Source organism: Patella vulgata, chromosome 9 (genome assembly GCF_932274485.2).
Source record: "Patella vulgata chromosome 9, xgPatVulg1.2, whole genome shotgun sequence".
In the NCBI taxonomy this organism is placed as follows: Eukaryota; Metazoa; Mollusca; class Gastropoda; family Patellidae; genus Patella; species Patella vulgata.
This window is the reverse complement of record NC_065887.2, coordinates 39,257,514-39,275,762: the sequence shown is the minus strand read 5'-3', so window position 1 is coordinate 39,275,762 and position 18,249 is coordinate 39,257,514. Positions and strand designations below refer to the sequence as shown.

Here is an 18,249-nt window from a genome sequence, read left to right as displayed (position 1 = left end):
TTACTTCAATATGTTTACTTTCATATTTCTTGTAAAATATAACAGTGGATGCTTACGGCTAGCCCCCCAGATCCATTTCTGCATGTTGTATCTTGTCCGTATATTTGTTTTTGTGTAAATTATGTGTGGTGCAGTCCCCCTGCACTTACTATTGAGTTAAGAGGTGTGGTTTCTATTCCCAACTTGTGCGTGACAAGGAGTAGGATCACCTGTCAAATCTGGTTGGTTTTTCTCCAGGTCCTCAAGTTTCCTCCCACATCTAATGATCTGTATCTGCAAGAAAATTATTGAAATAAAATTGAACCATATATTAGTCCTGAAATGACCTAGTTTGTGTCATGTGGATGTTAAACCCCCTCTCTCTCTCTCTCTCTGTAGTCGTGAGGGTGTGGGATTGGAGGAGGCCTCTCTTTATCTATATAATGATGTGTTTGGGATATAATCACGATGATGATGGTAAATAGATTTCTATGGTTGTTTTTCAATCGTGGTGCTGTCTTGTGACATATAATTACTCTCGGAACACAAGTTATCCATACATCACTGTCAATTATCATTGAGAGTTCTCTTTACATCCAATCTCGTATACTGTAAAACCAGAAGTTAATGTGACCATTAAATGAATGCCGACAATAAATTAATGTGAGAAAGAAATTAATATGAACAAGAAATTAATGCCAATGTAGGGCGAATCCAGCATTTTCAGCAGGGGCGTGGGTTAAAATATTTAAGATCTTGGTCTTTCTTTAATTTTCATGTGCATTTCTGTTTCATCAAACCTGGCTACCTTCCAACCTAGCCCCCATCAAACATAGCTCCCACCGAACCCAGCCCTTATCATGCCTAGCTCCCATCAATCCTGGACTCCATCAAGGCTAGCTCCTATCAAACCTAGACTCTATCAAGACTAACTCCCATCAAACCTAGACTCCACCAACAGAGCCTGCGATAGGCCACTTTGGGCCCTGGAACAAGCACCTCGGCGATGCTGGGGTGGGGGGCTCTCCCCCCGTGCTCAAAATGTTTTGAAAGATATATGGTCTCTAGTGTCATTTTGGCGTATATTTGGGGTAACTGGAGGTCAGTTTGCTAAAATACAATACCAACATATAACATGTCCAAATACATTTGGGGGGGTTGAATGGCTGAATGGTTAGCGTGCGCGCGCTGTATCATAAAGTCTTGTGGGTTTTCTCCGGGTCCTCCAGTTTGTGTCGAGTGGACGTTAAACCCCATTTCTCTCTCTCTCTCTCCAAATACATTTCCTATGTTTTAGTTTTACTAATGTAATTATATTCAGATGCTTTTGACAGGAAATTTTCAGCAGGCAAGCAAATGGAAAAACAAAAACCATAACCATCAGACTCCAAAATATCAAAAAGATCATTCTTCATCGCATAAACTATCTGTATATTTCTTTCAATGCCCAAAATCATGTTGAACTGGATTCAAACGGAAGGGGCTTCGGGGTCCTGGACAAGTGTCCAAGTTGTTCCCCCTCTCACAGGACCTTCCATCAAGGCTATATAGCTCCTATCAAACCTAGACTCCATCAAGGCTAGCTCCTATTAAACATTGCCACCACTAATTATGGTTAATTAGATGATAACAATCATCCTTGATAACAAATATCATTTGGTTTATTTTTTAACCTAAATTATTGATTGAATCTAGCACCCAGCGCTGTGGGCCAACAATATTTGATTCCATTTAACAAATAACAGATGTTTTTCAAGGGAAATAATTTGATCTATTTTTGTAGAATGAAATTATAAACCTAGATATAAACCAAGATACAATCGATTATTTCTCGGACTAGAATCTTCGAAAACAGACATCGTTTATCATACTTGATTAAATTTTTAAAATGAATTATTCCTAATATTTGTGGTTTTCATAAATCATATAACGTCGGTTATTCTGGTTAATCAACTTATTTCAGTATCTGATGATCGTTCTGTAAAATTTAACTGCTGTTGTGTTTTTTTTTAAATTTTATTTTCCTGCAGACAACTCCTATTTAATGTTTTGTGGGCGACAGGATGGTTGAGTAACATTGCAGTTGTTCAGTTTTAGTTGAGAGTTTAATCTGAAATAGAAAAAAAATGGCAGGTACAAAATTATTCCGACAGTGACGAAACATGGCCACTGGTAAACTAATATTTGATCAGATTGTCAAATGAAATAGAGTTATACCCCTTGACAACAATAATATTTTTGTAGCCAAGATATTTTTTTAGAAAGATGATTTCAGACCCACGCTACACAGAATATCAAAGTAGAATGGTGATAGATCAATTCAGGGTCTTGTGATTAAATACGCGAATTGTGATTGATTCAACGATATATCTTGCCACCACTACCTTTAACAAGAATTATGATTTTTGTATATTCTGTATATTTTGGACAATATCTATTTTAGTAATTACACAACTTAATGCACGCTTAAATATATTCAAATTGATCATTTAACATTTCCACAAAACCAAAAAATTAACACCAGATGTGAGGTTGGATGGCCTAATGGTTAGCATGTGTGTGTTGTATCATAAGGTCTGTCATTGAGTCAACTGCCTTGGTTTTGATTCCCTGGTTGTACGTAACGAAGAGTAGGATGGCCTGTCAAACCTTGTCTGTTTCCTCTGGATCCTGCTGTTTCTTCCCACTGCTAAAGACCCCTACGAGCAAGCTCTCTCTCTCTCTCTCTCTCTCTCTCTCTCAAATGTTGTATAAACTATTATTTGTTATGATTCACATGACAAGCCCATCATCAAATCGCTAGACTATCGAATGGCGGAGGTTTAAACAGATTAAAAGACAGTCGCCATTTAACACTAGTCTGTCTCAGATCTCTTGGCATGGATACAAATGGATTAAAACAAGGACCATCAAAATGGATGCGTTCTGGGTGGATTATACCGTCTGCAGTTAATGTCAAATGTTGTAAAATACTGAATGAAATTGAACCATTTTTGGACTGAATTGTGATAATCCTTTTAGAGATGCATTGGCCAAGAAAGTCCATCTAGATTTTCTGGCGTGGTTTCCCCTTGTCAGTGATGCAGGACGGAGGGTCTGTCAAGGACAACTGTCTAGTCCTTTGAATGATACGAAAAACCGAGGTCCCGTGTATATATTGGAATGCACGTAAAAGATCCCCTGGCAGTTGAAATTTGATATAAGACTAGGCGATAGTGCCGCTGTCCGGGCAAAATTTTCCTCATAGCACACTGTATGGCGTATGCCCGTCTTCATTAGCCCAGTATAGGAGCAGAACAGTAGGACGTTAAACCCTATTTCATTTCATTTCTAAGAAATTCAAAATCTCTCAAATGACTATCAGCAGCTTTAAATATTGTGTAATCTTTCTAAAAATCTATCTGGAAATAAATTGTTGTGTTAATTGCATGCTTTAGTCCTTTAGATTTTATTCACATTTGTAAATTTATGGTTCAGATAATTAAGGAAATTCTATATTTTGAAATTCATCAATTCCTGTTTTTGTCAAATAGCCCCGATCTTAGGTAAACATTTCATTATCACCAGAACAGCAATTTACAAGCATTAGCGTTACTTCTATAATGTTTCCAACGGTCCCTCTGTTCCTGGCCTCTTGGTCTTTTACTTCAGCATCTCAAACAGAAAATAGAAAGGGAATTGACGTTGGAATTTGAATAGATAGTTGTTAATGTTAGATGAAATGCTATAGATTTGAAACTAGGTTGTAGTTTTATCTATAGAAATGAAATAGAGTTCAACTTCCGACAATTTTGCCTGGAAATATTGGTAGTATCTGACAAATTATCAGGAACTATTGAAGGTTGTATCTGAAATATTTATTTTATTTATTTATTTAAAGTAAATGTTACAACATGACAACAATAAATATAGATATGTATATGAAATAAGAACTATATGCTGTAGGCTATTGTATGATTCGGAAAGTGACACGAGATGAGAATAGAGAAGTATGATAGTATGGTGTCATGAAGAGACCATTACTTAGAATAGCCTCTAAAGCCTGACGTATATAACATTTAATTTTGTGCCAAATGTATATCAAAAAGATTAATAACTATACTGGAAAAGAAAGGGGTGGTGGTGATCGAATGCTTTAAAAGATGTGTCTTAGATCATAAGGTCTGTCATTGAGTCAAGTGGCGTGGTTTTGATTCCCCTCTCGTATGTGAAGGGTCGTCTCTTCAACTTTGTGGTTTTCTTCAGGTCCTTCAGTTCCCTCCCACTACTAAAAGACCCCTGCATTAAGCGAAATTATTTAAATAAAATTGAACAGTTAAATATACATTATGCAGATCTATCTTTAGGCCTGAAATGTTATCTGAATTATTAATTAGACATTAATTAACTTATCCACACCATAATCAACTCTCGATTGGAATACATTTTTTGTAAAATAATTAAAGGTAAAAATGAATAACAGAGACTTTGTTTTTTATCGTACCAACTTTAGTAATGATGATCGAGACTTGCCTAAAATTTACAAGCTGATATCTCGGTTCAGAGTGGAGCAATGTTTACGTTATTTATTTTTTAAAACTATTATAGCAAGAAATGTCAACTCTTTATCTGATCTACCATAATGCTCCTTTAACTAGACTTTAACTAGACTTTAACTAGACTTGCACCATTGACATGGGGGGACCATGCTGGAAAATCTTTAACTAGACTTGCACCATTGACATGGGGGGACCATGCTGGGTTAACTAGACTTGCACCATTGACATGGGGGGACCATGCTGGGTTAACTAGACTTGCACCATTGACATGGGGGGGACCATGCTGGAAAATCTTTAACTAGACTTGCACCATTGACATGGGGGGACCATGCTGGGTTAACTAGACTTGCACCATTGACATGGGGGGACCATGCTGGAAAATCTTTAACTAGACTTGCACCATTGACATGGGGGGACCATGCTGGGTTAACTAGACTTGCACCATTGACATGGGGGGACCATGCTGGGTTAACTAGACTTGCACCATTGACATGGGGGGACCATGCTGGGTTAACTAGACTTGCACCATTGACATGGGGGGACCATGCTGGAAAATCCTATGGAAATAAAATGAAATGGGTTTAACGTCCTACTGTTCTGCTCCGGCTGGGCTAATGAAGACGGGCATACGCCATACAGTGTGCTATGAGGGAAATTTCGCCTGGGCACTATGGCCTACTCTTATATCGAATTCCAACTGCAAAGGGATATTTTATGTGCACGCCAATGTATACACGGGACCTCGGTTTTTCGTCACATCCGAACGACTAGACAGCTGTCTTTGTCGTCAGGCCCTCCATTGTGACCAATGCAGAGATCAAACTTGAGAAGTCATATCGACATGTTTTTACTTCACAATTGTCACCAAGTTGAACAAAATGCTAATTTGTGTATTCGTACAGTTTATATATATTTTTGTGTTTTTAAACAGTTGAGATTCTACAAACTGTGGTGAACCAATCTATCACTGCATTCTGTCAACTCCATCACAACACCCTCAAAGATGAGTTGAGAAGAAAAAAACAGATAATTGAAATTTAAAGATTTTCGAAAATTTATGGCTGGAAAGCCACTTATTTGCTTAGAAAGTTTCAATTTCTTCTTCATTTGATTATTTTACTGTGTAAGCTCTGTAGGGAATGTAACACAGAGAGAGAGAGAAATGGGGTTTAACGTCCACTCGACACAAACTAGGTCATTTCGGGACTAACATATGGTTTTAATTTATTTCAATAATTTGCTTGCGCTTAGGGGTCTTTAGCAGTGGGAGGAAACCGGAGGACCCGGAGAAAACCCACGAGGTTGGACAGGCACCCCTACTCCTTGTCACGTACAACAGGGGATTCGAAACCACGACAGTTGACTCAATGACAACCTTATGATACAGCACGCACGTGCTAACCATTTGAGTAGGGTTGCCTGTCTAACCTTGTGCGTTTTCTTTGGATCGTCCGGTTTCCTCCTACTTCTATGGACCCCTACGCGCTAGCAAATTACTGAAATAAAATTGAACCATGTTTTAGTCCCGAAATGATCTAGTTTGTGTCAAGTGGACTTTAAACCCCATTTCTCTCTCCCTTGTCATGAAACAAGCTTGGGATTGAAACCATTTCACTTGACTCCGTGACATTAAACCCCATTCTATCTCCCTTGTCACGAAACAAGCTTGGGACTGAAACCATGTCACAGGTTATTTCCCCCCCCCCCCCCCGCTCCCTCTCTCTCTCTCTCCCTCTCTCTCTCTGTCTCTCTCTCTCTCACTCTCTCTCTCTGTCTCTCTCTCTCTCACTCTCTCTCTCTGTCTCTCTCTCCCTCTCTCTCTCTCTCCCCCTCTCTCTCTCTCTCTCTCACTCTGTTATATAATATTCTGTTTGTTCAAGATGTGATGAGAGAGTTGTATTTTTTCTTGTTAATCCTCTTTCCGATATTAACATTAAACCTGTGTGCTCTGTGTAATGTTGTTATAATGTTTGGAGACCATATAATGGATATTGCAGGAAGATTTACGCCATGTATAGGATTACTGGAACCAGCGAGAGATTACGATAATGTAATGTGGTTTAGTCGAGTTGATACACAAGAGATTTTCAGTCATGGTAGATTTATCCAAACATTTTGTAATTCTGGAGAAAAAACCCTACTAAAAGTTAATCTGTTTTACAGACAGGACATGTAATTCTGATCAAAAATAAATGTCAAGATTTGAGATTTTAGAAAAACTTTTATTACTGCCAGGTTATTCCAGTTATATTATCTTTTCTTCAAATTGAAATATTGTCCATAAAATCTGTTTGGGCGGTGGTGGTGATGTGTGTGTGTGTGTGAATGGTTTAAAGCGTGCACTTTAAATCCGGCCCACACCGCCACGACTTGCCCAGACTCTATCAAACGCAAAGTCTTGTCTCAGATAATCAGTGCAGTGTGGACAGTCCCACGACCACGATTCAAATGATTTCCGCCGCGTCGTGGCCCATCGGCCCAACTGAGCATGTTCAGTCGCAGTCGGATGCAGTTGGATGCAGTCGTAACCCATCGTGTTTGTGTGGACACTCACACGACACGATCAATTGCCTTACTGTTGTTTAGCCAATTAGGGAGTAGCATTTAGTCATGTGACTGCGCAGGTCAGGTGCTCCTTGTTTCACAGGAAAATTCAAGATGTCACTTTTATGCTTCCGGTTTAATTTTGGAATCACTCGCTAGAGGGAAGTGGCGTAACTCACAACGCATAATCTGTGAGAGTCGGGCCTGTGTGGACTGGTACCATCATAGGCAAGTGAAGTAAAGACGCGACTCGATTTTTTTTTTACAACTACCCAAGACGCTGAGTCCTGTCGGGTTGTGTGTAGTCGTAGCGGTATGGGCCGGGCTTTAGACATTAGAGTAAATTCATCAGATCTGTTATTGAGTCATGTAGCATGGTTTTGATTCCCTGCTGGTATGTGACAAGGAGTAGGGTTGCCTGTTCAACCTTATGTGTTTCCGCAAACTGCTAAAAAAACCTGATGCACAAGCGAATTATTGAAATAAAATTAAACCATATGTTGGTCCTAAATGAGCTAGTTTGCATCCAGCGGAATTAAACCAATTTCTCTCTCCCTCTCTCATAAAATCTGTTATGTTATCTTCAAAATGAAATATTGTCCACAAAACCTGTTCAAGTCGCTTCAGGTTAACATAGATGAGCGATTCAGAGTAAATATGTGTAGAATTGTACAATGTAAACTTTGGCGTGCACATTAAGGAATTCCTACAAAGCAAACTGTGCTACAAAGTAAAATACAAGTACATGAATTGTATGGAATGCAATTCACAACACAATTCTAACTCTTAATTTAGTATTTAAATTGTCTCCGCCAAATTTAGTTACCCTAATCAATTATCACCTTCTTAAAGTGGCATATAGTAATTGAACAGTAAAACACTAACACTATCTATGGAATAACAATTACTGGTTTATTACAATTACTGGTTTATTACAATTACTGGTTTATTACAATTACTGGTTTATTACAATTACTGGTTTATAACAATTACTGGTTTATAACAATCACTGGTTTATTACAATTACTGGTTTATAACAATTACTAGTTTATTAACAATTACTGGTTTATAACAATTACTGGTTTATTACAATTACTAGTTTATTAACAATTACTAGTTTATTAACAATTACTGGGTTTATTAACATGCAACAAGCAAATCATATACTTGATAAAGACGAGAGTATGATCGTCGAAACGTTGCATGTTAATAAACCAGTAATTGTTATTCCGTAAATAGTGTTAGTGTGTCAGTTATCACCTATTTAACTGCTGTTACAAAAACATTGTTGGTCGAAACGATAGTCAACTAGTAAAAATAATGAAATACAATCAGATCATGTGGTCCGTTTCAAATTTTGTACTCTGGTTGAACAGAGAAATTATTTCTTGAATCAAAACGTCAGAACATTTATCATCCGGAATTGATTGTAACAAATATCCTATTGTTTTACAATGCAACATGGAGATGATACAGCAAGTTGACAGAAGGAAATTTGATACAAGTCTCAAGGGTTTAAGGTAATTACAGAAGACTGATTATAATCCTGATAGATATTGATCTACACAGGAAACAAAGATCGCACAGATTCACATAAAAATATAAACATTAACAGACTCTTGAGACATAAGATGACTAACAGATAAACCTATCTCAAGTTATCATAGTTGACAGTCAGACAGCCATATATGTTTTTGGTTTCCTTTAGCCATTAGATCGAAATAAATGACGAGGAATTTGTGTATACATCATAAAGAATTTTTTCTTCTTTATCTACGCATGCCAATTTCCATATATCATATGTTTTTGTTATACTCAGTGGCAATGTTAGTTGAACGGTCAGGGATCTGTACAAGTTCAATTTTTGTGTATTTTCTGGATTTCTCGTTGTTGATGAAATGAAGACAGGACTCTTGTTGATTGTTAATATTGCTATATATATTTTTTTGGTAAATAGTAATCAACATAAATCACAGCAGACAATTAATATAACAATTATTGGTTCAATGCTTAATAGTAAATAAGCTACAATGTGGATATGGGAATTGACAGAAACCTGTGTCTCCAAACATCCAAATACAGGTAAATAAGGTCTGTGACCTAAGTTGATCTCCTGACAGGTTTGTAGAATTGTTCTTGCTTAACCGACCCATTTGGGTCTATGTATCCCCCTGCATTACCTAGGGCACTAATCCTATAAATCTATCGTCTATACAAACAATATACCATGGTAACTAAAACGCTATAGCCCGTAGACATTAATTATAATTTATAAGCTCAATTTAAAGTGTAAAACAAAGAATACTTGAGACAGGTTTAATGAAATATATAAGACAATATGAAGTAGATATAAATGGTGGGTAATTAAGGTGGATTAAAATATAGTTTACTGAATTAAGTAATAATTGTGCGAAATAGCACGATGTTTGTTTCCGATGCATCCAAGGGTAAAATGTTTCTTGAAATCATCACTAACAAACGCTAGGAATTGTTTTTAAAGAGGTCACCCTGGTTAAGACTTGATTGGACGATGAGAATGTAACACTCCGTCAGTCTCAATACAGCAATGGCTAGAGAGCCATTGCTTCAGGAATATGGTAAGTGTAAGCTTTCATTGGTTAGGGTGAAACTACATTATAGGGGTTAGGTGCACTTGTATCATAAGGTCTGTCATTAAGTCAAATGGTGTGACAAGGAGTAGGGTTGCCTGTCCATTTCGTCCCACTGCTATAGATCCCTATGCGCTAGCGAATTAATGAAATAGAATTGAACTATATGTTAGTCCCAAAATTACCTATTTTATGTTGAGTGGGAGTGGACGTTAAACTCTCTCTCTCTCTCTCTCTCTCTCTGTAGCAGATGAAACAGTTTGTATGGAGTGGAGGTTAAACTCCATTTCTCTTTCTCTCTTTCTATGTATAATTATTGAACAGTGAGATCATGTTATTTGATTGGTTAAAATGGTTAAAAATGTTTGTTTAATGGTGTGAGTTTAACCACAGACCGATAACTGTTCAGCATCATTGATGAACAAGATGAGTTTTAGAAGTAAAGTTGTAATTAATGGTAAAATCGATTGCTTGCCCTCTGTACATTGTAACATGTCAATATTTATAAAAAATACAATCTGTTTTAAAGTGGTTATCTCTGTATTTTATAGAGGAATTGGGATCCTGGTGTTGGTGCTCTCATTCAACTCCCTTCAGAAGTATAGAGTCAACTAATCTATAAAACCATCCAATTCCTCTACTACTACTACGTCCGCTTCCACAGAAGTGATGGTGGACGTTAAAACACCACGTAGTAGTAGAGGAATTGGATGGTTTTATAAATTAGTTGACTCTATACTTCTGAAGGCAGTTGAGTAAGAGCACCAATACCAGGATCGAACCCGGTCCACTTGATTAGTGAGACAGTGTCTCTATAGTTCTGAAGGCTGTCGCTTGGCATTATGAAGTGCTTGTTCTGTATTTCTGAATGGAGTTGCATGAAGTAATAAAGTACTTGTTTCTAATTTTCTGAAGGGAGTTGCGTGGTATTATAAAGTAGTGAGTTGCGTGGTATTATAAAGCAGTCTATATATTTCTAAAAAGTACCACGTTCAACCACATTTTATTTCACTTCCGAAGGGAGATGGGTGGCATTAAAGTACTATCCTAATAAAGCTTGTTGTCTTGTAAAATACAAATAGAGCAACCATTGCCCTGGAATTTGTTTTGTTATATAAATGAATAAATTATTGTTATTATTATATAAAATGAAAGATAACGAAAAATCAATTGAATCAATATAAAATAAACCACTGTCTGTAATATTGTACTCAACTCATGATCAGATCTGGTCCTGTAATATATATTAAGAGATTCCTTGAAGTGTCCCTTTAAAGGAACTCTTCCTTTCAGGCTTAAATTTAGCCAATTAGTGATAAATTCCATGAGCATGATGATTAATGATATATTAAGATTGTATTGAGTTTATGATTTAATGGAATTCCTGCACCATGTATTTATAACAATGGTTAAAAACAAAGTAACAATTACAACAAACAAATCAGATATTTTCTAAATGTAAGATCTCTTAATGTTAATTATCCTTTTAAAATGAATTATCCCTTTAAACCAAAGTATCCCTTTAAAACAAATAAATCAGATATTTTTCTCAATGCAGGTTTTCTCAAGTGTTTTTTCCAATTATTCTTTTAGATCAAAGATTGTCTGGTGTGTCCCTTTAAATTGCCCCCCCCCCCCTCCCGCTCCTTCTAAACAAATTTTGTTGGGAATGTCCAGTTGAATGGAATATCCCTTTAAAGCATATATTCAACAACTGCATCTGTATGACTCTTCACTGGGTTCCTTTTAACAAGGGTGAGAAACCTTTACTGAAGGTTAATTTCTACTCAAATTGCTGTTTATCAAACTTTATTGACCCACGGCTCTTAACTAGATGATTCATTTATTACAAATTTATAGTGGGCAATGTGGAGAATTTTTATACAGTCGTCAATGAGGCTTTTGTTCAAATTAGGGGTATTATTTCTTCAACTGATGCATGCTTGGAATAAAACACGACTGATTAAAGGCAAAAAAACGACTGGGAATCCAAACATTGACTTGACTTTCCTAGTAACGAGACTGACATCGCATGTTTAAAGAACTGAGAGAATGAAGTAGACGTTGAAATAGGGGTTAATGCCGGTGGTGAATATAAATTATTCCATAAAAGATCTAAAAATATCTAACAAAGGACAAAAAAAATATGAGTTCTAAATTGGTGTTTTAATTGAATTTTGTCAGACATGCTCGTTGAATGTGATGAAATAAAAATAGCTTTACCGAACTAGGTAATATTTTGCTTTTTGTGCATGTGTGGGGATAATTGCCGAATGCTTAGCGTGTGAGCAGTGCATCATAAGGTCTATCATTGAGTCAACTAGCGTGGTGTTGATTCCCCGGTTGTACGTGACAAGGAGTAGGATCGCCTGTTCAAACTTGTGGATTTTCTCCGGGTCCTGTAGTTTCCTCCAATTCTAAAGACCCCTACGCGCAAGCTAATTTTCGAAATAAATATTAGACCATATGTTAGTCCCGAATTGACCTAGTTTGTGTCGAGTAGGCGTTAAACCCCATTTCTCACTCTCTCTATCTCTTTGCTGCCATAAATGATTCAAAACCATGTTTACACTCAAACAACAGAACACAATGTATATAGACTGAATTTAAAAAGAATTGCACAGTTTTCGTCTCCAAAATTCCACTGCGGAATGCATATTTTTCCTAAAATTTATTAGTAGCGCAGGAAGATCATGTTGCTGGAAAACAATCCTATTTAACTAACTCCTACACCTACATGTATCTTCAGTCATTATTAATTCTAAACAAAAGAATCTTATTCAAATGACAGTAATAAGGACAGCTGTCTAGTCCTGTGTAAACATTGGCGTGCATATAAAAGATCCCTTGACAGTTGGAATTCAATATAAGAGTAGGCCGTAGTGCCGCTGTCTGGGCAGAATTTCCCTCATAGCACACTGTATGGCGTATGCCCGTCTTCATTAGCCCAATTCGGAGCAGAACAATAGGACGTTAAACTCCATTTCATTTCATTTTGCAGGTAATATTTGAAATTTTTGACGGTGTTGCTGCTTGATCGATATATATGAAGGCGTGCTTTATTAAAATATATAAAATCCAATTTAGTTTAAAATTTTGTATTGTAGGAGTGGTGAAAGGGGATGATTGTAAGAGTTATCTGTACTTGTTATGAGTGTTTGCCAGTAGAGGGAGTAGTTGTTGTACAATGCCGGTTACTCTACCACTGATGACGAAGGTTCCGTCAGATCCAGGTATACTTACTACTTAGGCCAAACCAATATGATTTCCTGTTTTTCGGGCCACCTATACAAATACTCCTTATTTTGGGAAAAAGACTAGTTTATAAACCAATGGTACTTGTCTTCTTTGATTGGCATTTAGTAATTGAACATATTAACACAAAGTATAATTTTATGGATATACAATTACTGAGTTTAAAACTAAGCGGCATTTCGACGAGGATACTCTCTTCTTTATCAAGCTTAGTATAAAACTCAGTAATTGTATATCCATAAAGTTGTACCTTGTGTCAATGGTACTTGGTTTTGCTGTTCAAAAGCTTTTAGTTCCAAGTTTTTAATTTTAAACAAAACATTTTACATGTGATTCAAGAAAAATCAAAAATCATATTGAAGTGGCCTTATTGTATTGTTGTCAGCTAGGTATAGTTCTTCCTCTTCCAAACAGGTTAACTGAACTACAGTGGCCGAAACACGATATTACAGGAAACTCGGTCATAGTATACCTAATTTGACCACTTAAACAACATATATCCACCTGCTGACAACCAGACAACAGAATAACTGCCTGCTGACAACCTGACAACGAAATAACTGCCTGCTGACAACCAGACAGTTTACGCTGAACTCTCCCACTTAGTCTGCTATTACAAAACTCAATCAGCAAACAATATGGTGATGGGTGGGGTGGGGGGACTTCTTTTTTAAAACTGAATTTATATAACTATAACAAATGTTAGATTATAACAACCTACCTGTTTGGTCAGTTTTCATTATTTACATATTTATCAGCTAATTAGAGATTGTGTTTGATCACATGTCAGCTGTCCACTAGGCTTGGCATGCTGACAATGAAAGGCAGAAGCCACAGTATTGGCTCGTCGTAGTTAATAGTAAAAATCTTACTGCCAGAAACCAGGCCATTTGACTCAAAAACAGACCTTGTAATCAAATGCACATGTGTGCAACTATTTAGCCAACCTACCCCCCACGGCTGACTCCATCCTCCTGACTCCCTCACCCTCCGCAATGCATAAAAAAAACACAGAAAATTTGTGGATTTTGTGATTGACTTACATATGTATATATTCTCTTCAGACGCCCAGAAATTATTAACTGCTCTTCCAAGTCTTGAAGCCAGGTTACCAGGGAAGGAACATGCCGTGGCATTTTTACGAAGATTTTTACGTTCCAAAGATTTACATCGAACTATTTATGTGAGTAGTAAAATTGTCTATTTGTACACAGTTTTTTTGGTCTCTTCCGAAGGATTATGTACCCTTTCCCGAACGAACCTTTAAAAAAACAAAAGTTGAGAGACCAGTTCTCTTATACAGCCCATCAATGTCTTTGATTATTTCCTGTTTAAGTGGGTAAGACACTGGCTCGCTAGACTGGAGGTCATGTGTTCGATCCCTGCATTGGCCGAGAAAGTTCACCAGGACTTTCCGGTGTGGTTTCCCCTTGTCAGTGGTGCAGAACAGAGGGCCTGATAGGGACAGCTGTCTGGTCGTTTGGATAGTACGAAAAACCGTGGACTCGTGTATACATTGGCATGTAGGCCATAGTGCGCTGCCCTGGCAAAATTTTTCCCATAGCACACTTTATGGTGTATGCCCGTCTTCATTAGCCCAGTCGGGGCAGAACAGTAGGACGTTATTTAACACAATTTCATTTCATTTCCCTTCATAGTTACCACTGTAAATGAAATCTGTTGATATTTTATTTTAGATTTATCGTAAATTAGTCCAACTAACAACTATGAGGACGTCAGCAGATTTTGCGGTTTCTCAAGCAGCTGATGTAAGTTAATCTTAGTTCTGTCTGAAAATTTCTTCAAGTAGGTTATTTCGTTTATTAAGCGGGGAGCAGGTTATCTTATAGGTGTTGGTCGTTAATTAAGAGGGGAGCACTGTTATCTTAGTAGTGTTAGTCGAGAAATGTCCCTAGAATTTTCCAGCATGGTTTCCCGTTGTCAGTGGATGCAGGCCTGACAAAGGAAAATGTCTAGTAGTTCGGATAGTACTAAAAACAAGTTCCTGTGTACACATTGGCCTGGACGGAAAAGAAACCTTGACAGTTGGAATTCAAAATAAAAGTAGGCTGTAGCACCCCTGTCCTGGCAACATTTCCCTCATAGTACACTGTACGACGTATGCTGATCTTCTTTAGCCCAGTCGGAACAGAACAGTAGTAAGACATTAAACCTTATTTTGTTTTATTTTGTTAATCAATCAGTCCTTATTTTTGGTTTGGTGCTTGATTAAGATGGAGTTTTGTGAGTCACATTCCTTAAATGGGTTATGTAACCAACCTTAAACACAAATTTAGCTTTAATTGCTGAACAGCTAAATATTTTTAATTTTAAAATTTTCACAGCAGTTGTCACATTTCTACATTTGATTTACCTACTGACAAACCCTTTAAAAGGACATGTTTGTGATGACAGATGAAAAAAGCTGGATGAAACCTATTTTTGTGGCTTCCTCTGGCAAGTTTCTTCTGAAACACTTGTCTAAGGTGTCACCCTTGGTGGAAGTGGACTTAAACTCCAGGAACGAACGAATGCACAATGACAGATGACAGTAGTTACCCAACTGAGTTAATGTAATATTTCCATGCGAAATTCTCATCATTTTGTTATTAAAGTTTGTAAAATATGTTTATTGATAGATTTTATTACAGGTATTTTGTTCTATAAGATATGTAACAGATAATCCATTAGTACAAGAATTATTACAAATTTTATCTAGACCACATTTACAGGTAAATATTACTCTATTACATTACTACTACCTTATTACTCTATTACATTACTACTACCTTATTACAGTATTACATTACTAATACCTTATTACAGTATTACATTACTACTACCTTATTACAGTATTACATTACTACTACCTTATTACAGTATTACATTACTAATACCTTATTACAGTATTACATTACTACTACCTTATTACAGTATTACATTACTACTACCTTATTACAGTATTACATTACTACTACCTTATTACAGTATTACATTACTACTGCCTTATTACTCTATTACATTACTACTACCTTATCACCAATCTGATTAAAACACAGATCCTATTTCGTTTCGTTTTTATAGTTCAAAATTTTGTTTTACTTGTCTTTACTACACTAGGATCTGGATAAGTTGTTATATAACCTGCTTTCTGGATGATGTAGGGATTAGCCAATGATTAGCGAGTTTTTGGTGTGTGGTGCACAAAACTGTGGGTAACCCACTAGAAACATCAAAGTTGATTGGTTAATCAAACATCTGACGTCTGAGGGTCAAAAGCCGCTCATATGACCTCTGATGCAACCTTCCACTACAACCGGTCAGACATTCATGTACTTGAGACCATCAGAAGTATTAAAAAAAACAAAAAACAAAATATAGATATGTATTTTAATGAGATTACCTTATTACAGTCTAGCCTATATGGGGGATACTCGATTGAACGGTCCGAAATTGAAATCTGTCAATCCATAAAATAATGATAGTTGAGTGAAAAGATGGATTTTGGATACAATGCATGCACCGTCTGCTTGATAGATGAAACATATTCATTGTGTTTAATTATATCAGGATTCTACTCAAACTACTTACGCAGTTGAAATTTGATATAAAACCAGGCCATAGTGCTGCTCGTACGTAACTAACGTACGAAAATTAATTGGTGGCTAGCTTTTTTTTCCCACGTATACAGTGAATGGCCATTTTGCTCAGTAATCCCAGCCAGAATTTGGCTGTTTTCTAAATTTGCGTTAAAGTTTAAAATATTTGTTTTAGAACTGAAATAAATTAACTATTAGTCAATCACAACGCAAAAAACATCAACTGAATTGATTGTGTATATCTGAAATAGACACGACCGACACACAAAATAGTGCCAACCATTCGCAGACGCTGTCATTGAAGACAACGTCAATTCTATGAGTTGTAGATGTTATTTTTGTGAAAAATCATTGGGAGAAGAGAGAACACGTTGGGACTGTACGAATTATATAGTCTTTATGGGTTCAAAGGACACAATGCTGAAGATAAACCCATTGTTTACAAGCTAAAGTGCTGTTGACCCATTGACGTCAATGTCATGACCTGTGATGTGTAGATCACGTGATATGGATATCATGGCTATTGACTGTGTCTGAGATACTTCTCCGCAGGTAGCGTGTCTCAGATGTTCAGAATGAGGGCTGCTGTACCTCATAGCACACTGTATGGCGTATGCCCGTCTTCATTAGCCCAGTATAGGAGCAGAACAGTAGGAAGTTAAACCCCATTTCATTTAATTTCAAGCTACCTCTGATGTCGAGATTGACAGAACTGTGACTATTGACGACATTCTCTGCTGACAAACGATTATCTTGATAGCCTAAAATTCCTGTAAAGTGTGAAATGAGCTAATGAACACTGTGCTATGAGGGGAATTTTGCCCAGATAGCGGCTCTACAGTCTACTCTCATTTTGAATTCCCACTGTCAATGGTTCTTTAACATGCACAAACAACTAGACACTAGTCCTTGTCAGACCCTCCGTCCTGCAACACTGACAAGGGGAAACCATGCAGGAAAATCCAGAGGAACTTTCTCCGCCAACATTGGGCACGAACCAGTGGCTTCCTGGTTAGCGAGCCAGCGTTTTAATCACTGAATCACTGCAACTCCCAACAAGGTAATGACATTGACCTCGATTGTCTTCATTTGGCTGACCACCAAGCTAATAGTATCATTATGTTAGTGTTGCTATATCCCAAAATAATTCACAGTAGGCGACTGCGACTACTGTATATCATTTTATATGATAAACTACCCATCTGCCCGACAGGTAAGGGGAGGCAACTACAATTAATAACTCCTTAAATGGGGACAGACCAACAAATATTTTCTCCTATTGGAGGTTAAACCCAATATTTTAAGTAACAAATATGTTTCAGCAGTCATGATTAGTTTATTATTTTTCACTATAATTACTATATTGACACTATTTTTGGAATTTGCGGGAATTTAATTCCGAGACGTTGAAACGAGTATCCCTATAGGTAATAATAAAGGGCAGTAACTCATGACAAACTATTATGTTGATTTATATTTGACAGGCCTTATTATATTGTTATGATAAAGTAACTAACCATGATTTTGAACCGAAGATTGACCCGATTCCATTAAACGTAGATGAAGATGAGGCAGCCGTTAAGATAGTACGTCTCATTAAAAATAATGAACCATTAGTAAGTAAACTTATAATACTGTAAACAATGGGCGTCCTCGCTAAAGATAAAGGGGCATAATTTAACGGTGACAACATAGAGGAGGCGGTTCCACGTGACCTCGTTGTTT

General features: G+C 37.0%; 1 protein-coding gene across 1 annotated transcript in view; it reads left to right on the top strand.

The window, feature by feature from the left end:
* The window catches only part of LOC126807875 (MAGUK p55 subfamily member 7), a 53,609-nt gene that overhangs the window by 20,363 nt on the left and 14,997 nt on the right, over window positions 1-18,249 (top strand). The window contains exons 2-6 of the mRNA XM_050532739.2: window positions 12,778-12,903; window positions 13,990-14,108; window positions 14,623-14,694; window positions 15,577-15,657; window positions 18,009-18,140. Coding sequence (XP_050388696.1) covers window positions 12,858-12,903; window positions 13,990-14,108; window positions 14,623-14,694; window positions 15,577-15,657; window positions 18,009-18,140 — 450 coding nt within the window. The 5' untranslated portion in view covers window positions 12,778-12,857. The remainder of the gene's footprint in view (window positions 1-12,777; window positions 12,904-13,989; window positions 14,109-14,622; window positions 14,695-15,576; window positions 15,658-18,008; window positions 18,141-18,249) is intronic.